Source organism: Monopterus albus, unplaced genomic scaffold (genome assembly GCF_001952655.1).
Source record: "Monopterus albus unplaced genomic scaffold, M_albus_1.0 scaffold169.1, whole genome shotgun sequence".
Taxonomy (NCBI): domain Eukaryota; kingdom Metazoa; phylum Chordata; class Actinopteri; order Synbranchiformes; family Synbranchidae; genus Monopterus; species Monopterus albus.
The window spans coordinates 992,225-1,006,360 of record NW_018128049.1 but is presented as its reverse complement, the minus strand read 5'-3'; the positions used below and the strand labels follow the sequence as shown (position 1 = coordinate 1,006,360).

The window sequence follows — 14,136 nt, the reverse complement described above, 5'->3', positions numbered from 1 at the left end:
AACATAATGTCCAAACCACTTATCAAGTCACAACTCATTGGTACAACATTTCAATTTCATTTATTCAATTATAAAGCATTTTCTTAAAAACATAGTCAATACAACCTTTGTTTCACATTTTTATGTCTAAATTGAAGAAATGTTACTCAAAAATGAAAACAAACACCAAAACCGTTAAGTAATACAACAATAATACAACTGCCAAACACAGTTTAACACACAACAGAGTACTCTATAGGTATAAAAATTCAGAAATATAAATATTTCAATTATAAGCATTCAATACACACAATATGGTTACATGAGGAAAATGTTGACATGTAATATTTCTCAGTCATTTATACAATTTCTTTACATCTACAGTGTGACTGCTCATGAGAGCTGCATGTAACATGATAAATGCATGCAATACGGAACATTCAATATTTATTTAGCTCCTACTGTTTAATCAGTACACATACAATACCCATAACAAGCCTTTTGTGAAGTGATTGTAATGCTACAGCTCAATGACAGTCCTGGGGTGCCATCTAGTGGTCACTTGTGTGATGTAAGAATGTTAACACTGTTATATTCTTTTTTTAGTATAATATGTGTGTGGGTAGAAGTGAATTATTTACTGCTTGCAAACCAATGATGGTAAGATGATGTCATGGGGTAGGACTGGATAAGTCTGACTTCTTCCTACTCCATTCAAGCATGTACTAGGTATAAGCAAATTGATATTGGATTATGTGTAAAATTATGTGTGTTGTCATATCAACTGTTTTTACATGCTTGAAAGAATAAATCAAATCAAATCAAATATTAGGAATTGTTAGACCTTAATGTGTTAGTAATGCAATTTAGTAAGATTCAAAGTCTGCTCTAGTCTGTTTTGTTTCAAGGTTAGCAGACAGAATGTTGATTCTGAAAAGTGAACCATTACACCAATTGTTTTCCTGTATTAATTTTGTGTTAGAATATTATGTCTGAATAAATAAATGAATGCCTTAACTACACACCATGTGACAACATACACATACATTGAGATTCTTCATTTTTTTATGACTAGGTACTTGGAGTACTATATAAGAGATGGAGTCTGCGGACTGACTTCATCTGGGTAAAGGGTTAGCCCAAAACTTATAAATGTATTAGGCTTTGTGTGACCAGGGACTCCTTTTTTCCAGCAGCAGTGTATGTGTTTCTGGAGGAGGGAGCAACCCGGGTCGTGTTTGTAATTTTTACTTGTGGGTTTAAATCAGCACTAAATGAAGAAATACAGACTCCTTTGTTATTCACAACTGTCCAATTAAAGAACTGGGGTATTACACTCTCAAATACTATATTCTGTCTGGTTTTAGGTACTTTGGAATTTGTTTCTCAGGATATGTGTGTGGTGTCTGTTCTTATGGTGTTTTGTTGCTGCTCTCTACTGCTGTTGGAACACGGAAATTTCCCCATTTTGGGATCAATAAACTCCTAGCTACCTACCTCAAAACTGTGGCGCTGAAAAAATGAAAGAAACATCAGGCCCCAGCGAGGATCGAACTCGCGACCCCTGGTTTACAAGACCAGTGCTCTAACCACTGAGCTATGGAGCCATTACATCTGCGCGGATTGATTCTTTTGCTTTTATTTGTATTGATGCCACGGTGTTTTGGCAGCTGCCCAGGTACTTTATTTTGGGTTATTTGTGTGAGCTACTAGCTAGCTGAGGCGTGGAAAACCTATCCTTAGCCAGCCAAGTAGTTATTGCTGTAAAAGTCAGCAGCCCGAAAGCCCGGTTCTGTAAAGCTGTGTGTAGAATTGTGTAGCAGTTACGTAACAAACACGTCTACTTAACCAAAAACTAATAAACAGAATGCATTGCTAGTAACATTACACCATCGAGCTCCGAGGAACGATGTTATGTAATGTTAGACTTGCCCAATGGCGTAAGTGTGCCTGAAAACCAGTGCCGATTGGCTTTTATTAGGTGCTTTTATTAAAATAGTTTATCAAATTGGTAACATCACGATACAACCGTACAACCATGGGTAATAAACTTTCAATTCATTAGAAAATATAAGATTCAGACATGTATTGTCAAACTTCTTGTATAAATCACTGAGAAGCCAAGCATAGGCTACTGTAGCCTACATTCAAATGGAACAAAAAGAAAAATAAAATCTCATATTGTGACGATCCACGTCAGCCATTGGAGGGGCCTGGGGGCAGCGGCAAGAAGCAGGGGTGCTCCCAGTATTAGAAGATGTTTAGTGCAGACAGGGTGACTAGTTTGCTGTAACTATTAGCCTGCAGTAAAATTGCAGGCACGTCAAGGTTACAGGAAAACTGCTGTTAGTGTCAACTGTAATGCTAGTCTTAATATTTGTCTTAATGTGTAAGGTTATGTCCAATTGTTTAGATACACACCACGAAAACAACAGTCACGCACCTTGACTTTTCCTCATGTTTTGGCTAAACGATAGAGCAGCTGCAAAGCTTGCTTATCGGGTGGCGTCACGGTTTGACGCCCCTTGTAGCATGGGCTAGCCCAAAAATGATTAATATTATATAGGTTGTTGGGTCCAGAAATCTTCAGCTTTCTGCTGCCTGCGCGCAGGTAGAGGGGTGAGAGAGCTCTGGACGTGTCCTGTGAATTTTACCTGTGATCCTCTGAATAAACCAGCACGGTTATTTTTTATACAATCTAAAGCAGTCTCTTTCGTCTCATTGAGAGTTCCTGGTTTGAAAGAACCGGAAGAAGCTACACAGAAATAATAGCTTATAATAGTTAAAGTCTTCTTATGTGTTACCCCATTGTTGTTATGTGTTAATGTTGCTGACTTATGCTGGTGTGTTATCTGACGATGTTTTACTAAGTTAATTGCTGTGCTGTGTTTTGGACCGTCAGTTTGGCTTATATGTGTGAGACTGACCCTGGGGGAAGTGATATTTTTCAGCAGTTCTAAATAAATGTCAGAAAAAGCAGTGTTGTATTGTGGTCACTGTAAAAAAAAAAAAACACGCCGAGGCGATATCTAGAGTCGTGCGGTGTATGGGGCCTGGAATAATCGCTAATCAAGAACAGCATAGGTGCTAGTGCCCTGCTAGCTAGTTTAGCTGTACCAGTGTAGCTAGTCTCTCTCCTCTACGCTGGGGGTCTCTAAAATATAAACATTTACCTTAAAATTAGGCAACCGCTGGCAAGCAGGTTTAATTACCAAAGTAAAAGACACTCTTGTAGTAGACTATTATATAATTAACAATTAATTACAGAGGTTATCTCATAACTTCTGGAATCCTTTCATGAAAGGACTGTCGCTACATCTGCTTTAGGCTGCATTCACCTGTGGATTTGATTTAAAACAAACAAAGAGAAAACATATCAAGCATCTTATTCAAAGCTTATATTCTGGCTGCACTGCATTCTACAAGATCTCTCCCTTTTTGTTTCTATTGTGGGCTGACAACAAAATAGATCACATTTAGCCTATTCTATTTTAACTCCACTGTAGCTACTGGAAATATTGTGGTACCAAGTTATGTTGTTTTAAAGTGGTCTGAGCATTAATTAGGAATGTCAAAATACCTTGAGACTAGACTAAAAATAGCTTACATGTTTTTCAAAGGATTAATTGTTGATTTCTCAGACAACAGGTTTAGGTAATGATAATTAGCTCTGACTTCATAGTAGTCAAACTTTTAGACCTCTACAACATCTCAGTTGCCACAGATAACCCCGGCGTCTTCATAGTGGGCACAGTTATGTGTCCCCACGCCAGCATGTTTGCAGTGCAGGAGGCTGGACTCAGTCCCTTCACACTGTATATCATCCAGAAGAATGCGCAGATTCCTCCCCTCACCAAACTCTGCGTTCTTGGCTGCCTTCAGAGCGTTCCGGAACCCTAGCTGCCGGCAAACCACTGCAGCATTTCTGGGGGTCCAAAGGTCGTCACACACGGTGCCCCACTCCCCATTAATGTAGATCTCCACCCTTCCACGGTCACTGCGGCCATGATCGTTTCTAACAAGTCTCACTGCTCCATTCTGGATCTCAGGTACACCTTCTATTCTGGATTTGCCCTTCCTGCGCCGGTTTTTCCTCCTTGGTTTGGTGGTAGTTGTGGTTGTTGAAGGGGTGGTTGGGTCTGGTCCTAGTTCAGCTAGACGGTCAATGAGTTCTTGAAGCCAGTCGTATGATTCTGTGGGTTGTGGCTCAGGCTGGTTTATGCTTGGTAAATCAATGCCAATCAGTGCTAATGGAAGAATAACAAAAGCACAAGACCAAATATGAATATACTGTAAGCAGATGAACACAATAGATTAGTTTTAGTTAGCGTCAGGTGTTTTGTAAGTGGACTCACTCTCCTGAGGAACAAACTTGATGAGATTACTTTTTACTGTAACAGGACGAGGGTCATAGTGACACAGTCTTGGAGGAGCGCGCCTGAAAAACAAATGCAAAAAAACAATACTACAAAATGGAAAACTTGCATATAAGTAAACACAGGAAACAAGCATAAAGACAAATGAAAAAACATGCTTTTAAAGTATTTAACTTCCGGTTCCATTCACAACCATGTCAAAGAACAGTTAAACTGAGCTTGATAGCTGGAAAATGAATTAGGTGACACAACTGTCTACTGCCAAGAGAAATGCAGAGAGCCAAGACCTGTCTGAAGCAATGTCAGAGAGAAGAGTTTTAAGATGGCAGGCCTTTCACACTGCTGCCAACATGACTTCACTGTTCACTGAATGTTGAGGTCATACTGTCTGTCTGTGTTTGGGTAAAAAAGAGGAAAGTCTGAGAAAGTTATCCCACCAATGCTACAAAACACTGAGTTAAGATCATGTCACTGCCCATCCCACTGGCATACCATGTAGAGATGTTTATGTTACCCATGTTTATGAAACAGAAATAGAACTGCACAGATGTGTGTTACAGTGAAGAGTATAAGTTTTTTTGTGTAATAATAGTGAAATAAGAAAAAATCAAAGTACTGGTTGTATTAGTCACCTTGAGGGATCCACTACTTTATAAACAACTCCTGAAGCTGATGTAGCACTCGGTATTCCAGTGGACATAAAGTACAGCTCCCCTGATGGAAAGAAAAAAAACAATGTAAGTAGACATTACACAAGAAAAAACATTTCAAAGAAATGGAGAGTGTGGAAAGAATGCTAAGTACAGTATCATAGGCTGGTTTGACATTCTGTCTGTGTTCATGCATTACCAGCTGCATCCTCAGCAAAGGAGATAATGTGCGGGTGGTAGTTGTTAATGAGTCCTGGGAAGGCACAGGTCAGGCCCTTCCCCATACAGATTTCATTGTATTTCCATTGCCTTGTGCGTCTGTCCTCCTGCAGACTCATCAAACGCCTGCAGCAGAAGTAAAATCCACAATCTCAAGTGTGAAGTGTTCACCACAATATTTTATTTATCATAAGGGTCACTGTAAGCCTTGATGTCAGACTGTAGTGCCTCAGAGTCTGAAGATAGGTTTATTGTAAACTATTCTTGCTGGAATTTGTTTTTCAGAGAAGAGATAACTGACCTTGTCCTCACTGCAGTTTTGGTCACCAGACATCAGTCGACTGAGCAGATTCTCTGCTGTTTCACAGGCCCACAATAATGGAAACTGACTAGAAAGTATTTTTTATTCACCCAGTGCCACATCAGCATGAGTAGGAGTTGTTTTATATCCTCTGCCAAAGAAGGTTATGTTTTTAAGTTTGTCGGTTTGTTCTCAGCAAAAAGTAATGGGTGGATTTTGATGGAAAATGTTTGAGACGACATGACAAAAAAGAACTCAAACAATTAAGCAATTGATTAGACGACTACAGAAAAATAGCTAATTTAATAATTGAGTAACTATTAGTCATTCATACAAAAACAGGTTTTGGTCTTCCAGCTTTCCCAGTGTGAGGATTTACTACTATCCTGTGTTGCATTTTCCTATGAATGTCCATCCATCCATCCATCCATTACAGCTTATACAGTTTATCCTGAATAGGGTCACCAGGGTGCTGGAGCCAATCCCAGCTGACACTGAGTGAGAGGCGCGGTCCACCCTGGACAGGTCGCCAGTCTATCACTAGGCTGACATGTAGACAAACAACCACACACTCAGGCAAGTCACCAGTCATTTTCCTGTGAATGTAATTATTTCAAATTTTAAAAATATCACCTGACCTCTGAGAGATTGTGAGAAACACTAAACTATCCAAGTTTTAAAAATTATAACAATGAAAATGGTCAGTTGCAGTTCTACCAAAAGCTCCCTTAAGATGGAAGTTACAGTTGGTGGAGAACATGACTGGTGAAGGGCCTGTTTCTGGCTTCATAAGGACTAAGAGGAGCTTCACCAGAAGGCAGGGAAGTGATACTCTAGTTACTTGTCCAAACTAGTTTGTAGTGATTGAATGTGTTTTGTGAAATCCTCTAATACCGGCAATGCAGGCAACTACATCGGTTATCTTCAGTTTTAGGTCTGATACCACCTTGTTTCCATTCTTCAAAAGTTTTTCACTGCTGTTCTCAGCACAAACATCAATGTTACTGTTATTTTGAAAACAAAATATGCAATTTACCAGATCAACACTCACCCACTCATGAAGTCTCCAAAAATGTACATTCCGTTCAGGTTGGGGTATTCACAGCCTCGGTACACATAACCACCAGTCACTGACTTGCCCATCTTGTGGGGGTATGCGTAAATAGGCAGGACATCATCTGCGAAAAAGAATTAAGGTCACTGTTGGCATTACTGTGGTTCTCCTTCATTTGGATCTTAGCCAGTTCTTTACAGAAAAACCAGTCATTTTGACAGTCACCTTTAGATTTTTTATCTGGGACACTGTAGATTTTAAACTTGAATAAAAATGTATTTTTAAGTCCAGTTTCAGTGTTCACTGTGAATATGTTCAATTGCATGCACAAAAGAATATGGTCTGACAGCATGTCTACACAGAAAGCAATTCACATGCATTTTTCAGTTGTTGTGCACATAAGCTTCTATTTTAATCAATCCCAGTCCACACAGGTGGTGTAACCGCTCCAGTCTCTTTATCTAATAACTGCGACTGTGTGTCAGGCTCTGGGCGCTTCTAAAATATAGTTGTGCTACACTCAGTACTGTGCACATAAAACCATCCTTATGACAGTGAGTGTGTGCAAAAAGCAGCATTTAAACTGAGCAGTCACGCTTTCTGTATAAATAATTCAACAATTCTATGACAACTGTAAACAGTTTAATGCATTAAATGAACTACAGTTAGGCAATCAAATCATTTAATAGTCAATCATCATCTAAGAGTCTACTGTTTGTCAACAGGATGATCCACATTCTGCTTACAAGATGTAGGTTCCCTGTGGCAGATGCTGATCAAATGTTGCTTTCACTGTTGCCCATTACAGTTGCCTTACTTGTGATTATGAGTTTATTTCCTTGACTATGTGGCAGCATCAAGTTGGTAAAAATTTTTGTCGAGGGCCAAGAGCCTGTTGCAGCCTTTTTATACAAGTAAAACACTACAGACGCTAGTTTCATCCAGACAGGAAACACTGCAGTAGTTTGTGCAGAGAGCTGGCATGGTGCTCGTGTCTAATGAAAAACATCAGTCTGGCCCTCTATTACAACACTGTTGTCTGCTGCTGCCTGTTTCTAAAGCAGTTCCTACAGCATGCCTACCTAGAGACCTGTTGGTACACAGCTTCTTATCGTAGCAGGAGAAGCCCTCTTTAGCTCTCCAGCCGTAGTTCCGACCTTTCTCAATGATATCGACCTCTTCAAACTTATTCTGCCCTACGTCTCCGCAGAAGATGCGTCCTTTGCCCTCTTCGGTGAAAGGGTCACCCCGGTCCACTGAGCACCTCCACATATTGCGGACACCGTAAGCAAAAACCTCAGGTCTGGCTCCTTGCTCATGTAGGAAGGGGTTATCTGGAGGTATTCTGTACAGCGGGCCTCTATGGTTGTTATCCACATCAATACGAAGAACTTTACCCAAGAGAGATGACCTAAAATAAGTGTGGCAATAGGCAATAAATGTAACACACTGATCCAAAATGTCTTGATTGTTTGGTACATTTCCTACAGTTACATTCTTTGATAGATACTTTGTTACTTCAGATTATTCTCCAGAGCAAATCTTCTTACTTGTTCTGGGCATTCCCATATTTGCCGAATGGGTCTCCTGCCATCCCACCATCACCTGTGAAAATATACAAGTAGCCATCATGTCCAAACAGCAGCTGCCCTCCATTGTGGTTCGATGCGGGTTCATCGATCTCCAGAATAACCCTGGTGGGACAGTGAACATGACAAATACAACACAGGAAGTACCAGGTATAACTCATATTTGTGTGCAATTTATTTGTAGGGAATATGCAGAGCTGTAAATGTTTCAGATCTCTAAAAACCTATTGCTGCTAGCTAACATGGTTTTACAGTCCATACCTACCGCTCAGTGGTGTGATCCACCATATTCATGTCGCTGCCTGATATACGGAACTCACTGATCCTGATCCTCTCATCAAAACCCACCTCCACTGAGTAATACACGTACAGCTTCCCAGTGTACAAGAACATGGGGTGGAAGGCGAGTCCCAGAAAGCCCCTCTCATCACCCTCCCATGATGATGTTAACACCGCCTTGGTGATATTCAGGAATGGCCTCTCCAGTTTGGACCTGTCAGCAAGGTAGACCCACACTAAGCCCACCTGTTCGGCCACAAAGAACCGATGTGTTCTATCATTGGCGTAGACCATGGCTACTGGGTTCCGCAGCCCATTGGCCACTTCTTCCAGACATAGCTGCAGACAACCTTCTGAGTCTGACTGAACCCGGCCCAGGTTTTGGCTGAGCTTCTGATTGCTGAGGAGGTGTGGATAGCAGTAGTCCTCATCATCTAGCGCCAGGTACCGGCAGAGACGAGTCTGGTCTTCTTTGAGTTTGGTTATGTGTGGGTCATCAGATAGGAAAGGGATGATGGAGCTGCACTTACTCCAAAACTGGGAGCAGTAGTCTGGACAGAGGCCAGGGACCGTCCGGACCGGGGTGTTCGGGTCCTCAGCGTCAAAGAGGTGAGCCGCATAGGGAGAACATTCCTGAACAGATGGAGAAGAGAGGTGAGGAGAAAAGAGGAAGCAACAAGGAAGAAGACTGAGGACAATGTGTAGTAGTGTTGTCAAAAGTATACATTTTTCAATACATATTAATTCTGAAAAGTTGAAAAAGTTTCAATAGACCTACTCATTTTCCATACTATTGATACACCAATACCAAAAGCTCTTTCTTCCGTCTGACAGCAAGCTTATGGGTGTGCGCGCACACACACACACACACACACACACACAGGGTGGCAATACCCACAGCTCCGCCTCCTCTCACTCATGCACAGTGCTGTCTGCCTCGTCACTCGTCTTGCTCCAGTTGAATTTTAAACTAACTGTGGTATATTGTGGGTTTGCTATGGTTTTAGTGTATTAGAGATGATGAGTGCAGAGCCGTCGCAACCAGTTTCAGTTGAAAAAGAAAAAGGCAGAGAAACACAACAAATTCAGCAAAGCACCTGAAGGACCAAAACACCAAGCTCCATGTAGAATTTCAAGAGATTGGTGGCAGCTCCCATTTCAGCATCAGTGTAGCACTAGATAAGATGGCCCAGTAAACTGTTGAGTGTGTTGTCCTGTTGTTGCCCCAACTGTATTTCTCAAAGTCAAGCTAATCCCCCTGTCAGGCCTGAGGAATCTCAGACAGCAGAATTTCAGCTGATAGGAAAAGACTTCACCTTAATGAGTAAATTAAGTTAGATGCTGTTGTTCTTAACACACAGTATGTCCGAGACGTGAACTACCTCAAGAAGAATATTGTTTTCATTAATGTGATAAAAAAGATAAAATTACAAAAAATAATCCTATTGGTATCTACTAGTCATTCTGCTGTTCTCGGCTACTAGCTAAGAAAAGAAAAGTTGTACCTTGTTGTATAGCCTTATTATACTTATCTTTTAAATAAAATGTCAGGTTTTATGTCCTCAGTTGTGTGTCTGTTTTTCCTTGTGAAATTCCAGTATGGCGACAACACAAATGTGTAGTATGTCGTTTTTTTTTTTAACCTGCATGAGCTGTTTCTGGCCCACCAATGACAGCTGCCAAGCTGCCATAACCATTCTGGCTTCATATGGCAAACTTACTGGTAAGCGGTTGTTTATTTACCCCACGTTCCCATCAGATGCAGCTGCTTTGTGTTCCCTCTGTGATGTGGCTTTGAGCCGTCAGTGGAGTGCTGATTATATATGTAGGCTATTTTAATTAGTTTTTGAGCTTCTACAATGGGTATGTAAGTTTCATAGTTAAATTGTTTCTTTTTTGCCTGTTTTAATTGTGTTTATTGTTCTTATTTCCTACTTTGCTGTGTTGTAGCTTAGGATATAGACAAAGTTACATTTAATTTAATGTTTCCAGCTAAGTTGTTATGAAACATGGATCAAAGATTTGTGGCTATGTTTCAGTTGTTAACAATACATTCATCCTCATAGGCTAATCATTTTGTGTCTATACATAGATATCTTTCAGGGAAAGCGCTATCTGATTAGTGGGTCGAACTTTGCCAGAGGCGTCCCAGAATCATGCATCAAAAATAGACTAGATGCGTATCTTTAGCAAAACGGACCCCAGAGCCACATGTGGGATGTGTTGGAGAGGTGACGCAGCCAGACCCACTGGAAACGCAGCCATTGACTAGACTGGCAGTGATCAGCTCATTCCAATAGTATAGGGTGTATAATACTGGAAACCAGTCCTCCCCAGTTCAAAGTTGGAATGAGGAACTGTTAAAGCCAGTACCTCCTGTGATCTGGTGTCATGTTATGAGTTCTGAACTCAACTAAAGATATGCCAGCAGCTTAGACAGGTAGGTCTTACAGATGAGGACAAAAAGATGCTGGTGCCTTTGACACCAGTGATGACATCCAACTTTTTAGTCATAACATTTCTTATTATTGCAGCACTGCTGGAGAAGGGACAGTATTCATTCATTTGAATCATGTCTTAGCAAAGAAATGTAAGACAGCATAGTCTGCTGTACTGACAGTACTGGCTACACCGGCCTGATAATGTGGTGCCAACCCAATACCTGGCAGTACATCAACATGGCAAAAGTGTCAGTGAAATCTTCTGCCTGTGTGACTGTATAAACAACTATCAGCTCATCGGTGCACTTAAAAAGGAAGCCTACATTTAGTAGTTTTACTAAAAGATTCTTATGTTTAGCTGGTTTCTGTTATAGTTATACACGTGCCAGAATGGCGTCTTCTGGTTGTTTTAAGTTTGTGGTGTTTGGTCAGACACCTGGCGCATGATGGACACTGGACTAAGGCCAAGCGACCTTTGTCCACGCAGGCCTACCTGGCAGAGCAGCTCCATTACGAACCCCGCACAAGTGGCATATCCGTAGTAATCAACATTATTCATAATCTCGTAGAACCGAGTCATCAGCTCCTGGTCTTTGTCATAATCGCAGCAGCCAAACTCCTTGTACATTACACAGTACTCCAGCTCCCTCCGCGGTCGGAAGGGCGGCTTAAAATCTAAACACTGCGGGTGTAACATTACAGGTGCGACCCAGAATGTCGACAAATACAAGATGCCAATCGGCGAGAGCCACAGCCGACACGGGACTTTGCCATAACACCGAGGCATTATCACGACGTGCGCCGGAGACCATGGAAGAGAAAGTTGTGCAGAAACGGTTTCCTGTTTGTACTTTGCTCTGAGTCCAACCACACGCTTTATTTGACGTTCTGACGTGGTGGACCGCTGTGTCCTCTGTCAACCGGGGCTGTCGTCAGGCTGCAGCGTAGAGAGACACCAGAGAGTCTGTGTGGACTGTTCCTTGATGCCATCTGCCGTCCCGGTACATCTGGACACAAAATGGGAGAAAGCCGGAGGCGGTTGCTCAGACACAGAACAGTGGGGCTGTCTGTGGAACAGCCTCAGTAAGGATGACAGCATCTGCAGCAACGACATTAACAGTACCACATAACTCTTTTATTAGGCTAATCCCACTATCTAAAATGGCGTGTATTGTTTTTACTGAGAATCCAGTTTTCTGAGTTCCAATTACAGCACGCAGTGCATTGTGGGCCTGTGGTTTCTTCTGATAAACTATTGCAGTTTCTTGGGTCATCTTTTGCAACACATTATGAAAGAATCACGTACCTTCACTCCCCTTGTCCAGCAGATGGCGACCTTACCCAGTCTGAATTACTTGATCCCTGAAATCATTGTACTGCTGATATTACTGTTACTACTACATTATCACAGATACAGGTCTCTTACTGGCCACTGGGATGGACCCTCTGGTATATATTTATCTATAAAGCGATACTGGGTAAACGTCCAGCTCGCAGCTCTGCTGGTTACCAGCTACGCTGTTCCAGGTGGTTTACTCTTCCAGGTGGTTACTTTTTAATGTGCCTAGAATTTTGACAGATCTGGGGGAAACTGCACTTTCCTACTATGCACCTTGGTCAGATCTAAAGTTAGACACATTCATATCTACTGTAGAATTTAAGGACATCATAAAGAATGTGGTGAAGGAGACATGTAGCTGTGTGTCTTGAGAGTTCATTGCTTTTATCTTGTGACTGCAGTTTTTGTATATTGCATTGTATGTGTTGAATTTTAATATGCTCTAAATTTGTATGCTGTAATAAAAATGTCTCGATAAAGGTGATTTCAGTTAGCTTTGTAAAACATTTTTCCCATAGTCTTACACAGTGGAATTATTGTACTAATCTATGTCAAGGGATGGAGGCCTAGAGGAGTGTAGCCTATATAAAATGACAATATGTTTAAAGAAGCTGGATATTCAGCCAACATAGAACTGGCACGCCAGTGCAGAAAGAGCAAAGTGAATTCCACCGCTAATTTTTGAAGTGGAAAATAAACACTTATATCACTTATGATTTTCAAATAGACAATCTGATAAATGTGAGAATCAAAATGCTTGGTATGAAACAAAGAAATAGCTTAAATAACTGTGATGATTATGTTACAGGGAAATGTTTTTATGGAAATGAACCTGGCTTCATTTGGTGAATACTGTTAGAGCCACTTTGAAACTGGTCCGGGTGTAATGAATGGCATTTTTGTAATAATAACAATCATCATCATCCCCATTATTATTATTATTATCAAGGAACATGCTGGATAGCACATGGGTCTTCTGTGACCTTATAAACGAAGCCTATATTGAGTTAGTTGGAAACAAATAAAACCTGCTTGGACCAGTAACATCCCCAGTGTCTCATACTGGGCTCACTGAATGTTATGTACCTGTAGGGGCACAGTGACGCACCCTTTAAAGTTAAGCAGTTCTTGTTTTAGGGACTTAGCCTGTGGACTATACATAAAGATGCTGTCAATAGATGACCCATACTTTCTGTCTGTCTGCTTCTCTGTCTCTCTCTCTCTCTCTTTCTCTCTCTGTCTCTCTCTCTCTCTCTCTCTCTCTCTCTCTCTCTCTCTCGCTGTCTCTCTTTCTCTCTCTCTCTATCTCTCTCTGATTCTCCTCCCATGCTCCTTCACTTCGAGGATCATCCGGCTCCAGTCTTCAGCTTCAGACCAGGTCTCATCGTGTCTCCGGGATGCCCCTTTACCGTCAGTGTTACAGAAAGTGAGAGGACATCTCTGTGTTCGGGTCGTGATTTGCTCCGCGAGCGGATTAGCGTTAAAAGCCAGGCAGACTGATTTGGGCCAGCGGGGCCCGCTGTGTAATCTATCATGGATCTGGGTTTCATAATGATTTAGCTTGCCAGACCGGTTAAAAGCCTCCCTGATTATTAGGATAACAGCCGAAACGACTGGGATATGGACGGTCACGGGGCGGATGCGAGCCAGTTGCCCGATGAGGAGCTGCTGATGCTGGGGAAGGAGGATCTGATCCGGAGGCTGAGGAGGTTGGAGAGTCGCAACATGGACCTGATGCTGGAACATGGAAACATGATGAAAGACGTGAACCGGAGTCTGCAGGTCCACCTCCACGAGATCCGGAGTCTGAAAGAGATCAACCAGAAACTACAGGATGATAACCAGGAGCTCCGAGAGCTATGCTGCTTCCTGGATGACGACCGACAGAAGGGGAAGAAGGTGTCCCGGG

The 14,136-nt window shown here is 41.7% G+C and overlaps 2 protein-coding genes and 1 non-coding gene across 3 annotated transcripts in view; 1 reads left to right on the top strand and 2 right to left on the bottom strand.

Annotated features, from left to right (window-relative positions):
• Nucleotides 1-1,513: 1,513 nt before the first annotated feature.
• trnat-ugu (transfer RNA threonine (anticodon UGU)) lies at nt 1,514-1,586 on the bottom strand. The gene has a single exon. It is a non-coding gene; the product is annotated as a tRNA-Thr (tRNA).
• A 1,108-nt stretch (nt 1,587-2,694) lies between these two features.
• On the bottom strand, nt 2,695-12,328 carry hhipl1 (HHIP-like 1). The gene is made up of 9 exons (XM_020615707.1): nt 11,382-12,328; nt 8,434-9,080; nt 8,130-8,273; nt 7,662-7,990; nt 6,577-6,703; nt 5,205-5,350; nt 4,988-5,069; nt 4,335-4,417; nt 2,695-4,226 (listed from the first exon to the last, which is right to left on the bottom strand). The coding sequence occupies exons 1-9, from the start codon at nt 11,673-11,675 to the stop codon at nt 3,691-3,693; spliced, it is 2,388 nt and encodes a 795-aa protein (XP_020471363.1). The 5' UTR covers nt 11,676-12,328; the 3' UTR covers nt 2,695-3,690.
• Nucleotides 12,329-13,498: 1,170 nt separating this feature from the next.
• Nucleotides 13,499-14,136, top strand: part of ccdc85ca (coiled-coil domain containing 85C, a) — a 35,025-nt gene continuing 34,387 nt past the window's right edge. The window contains 1 exon segment of the mRNA XM_020615708.1: nt 13,499-14,136. This exon segment is cut by the window's right edge and continues 19 nt beyond it. Coding sequence (XP_020471364.1) covers nt 13,848-14,136 — 289 coding nt within the window. The 5' untranslated portion in view covers nt 13,499-13,847.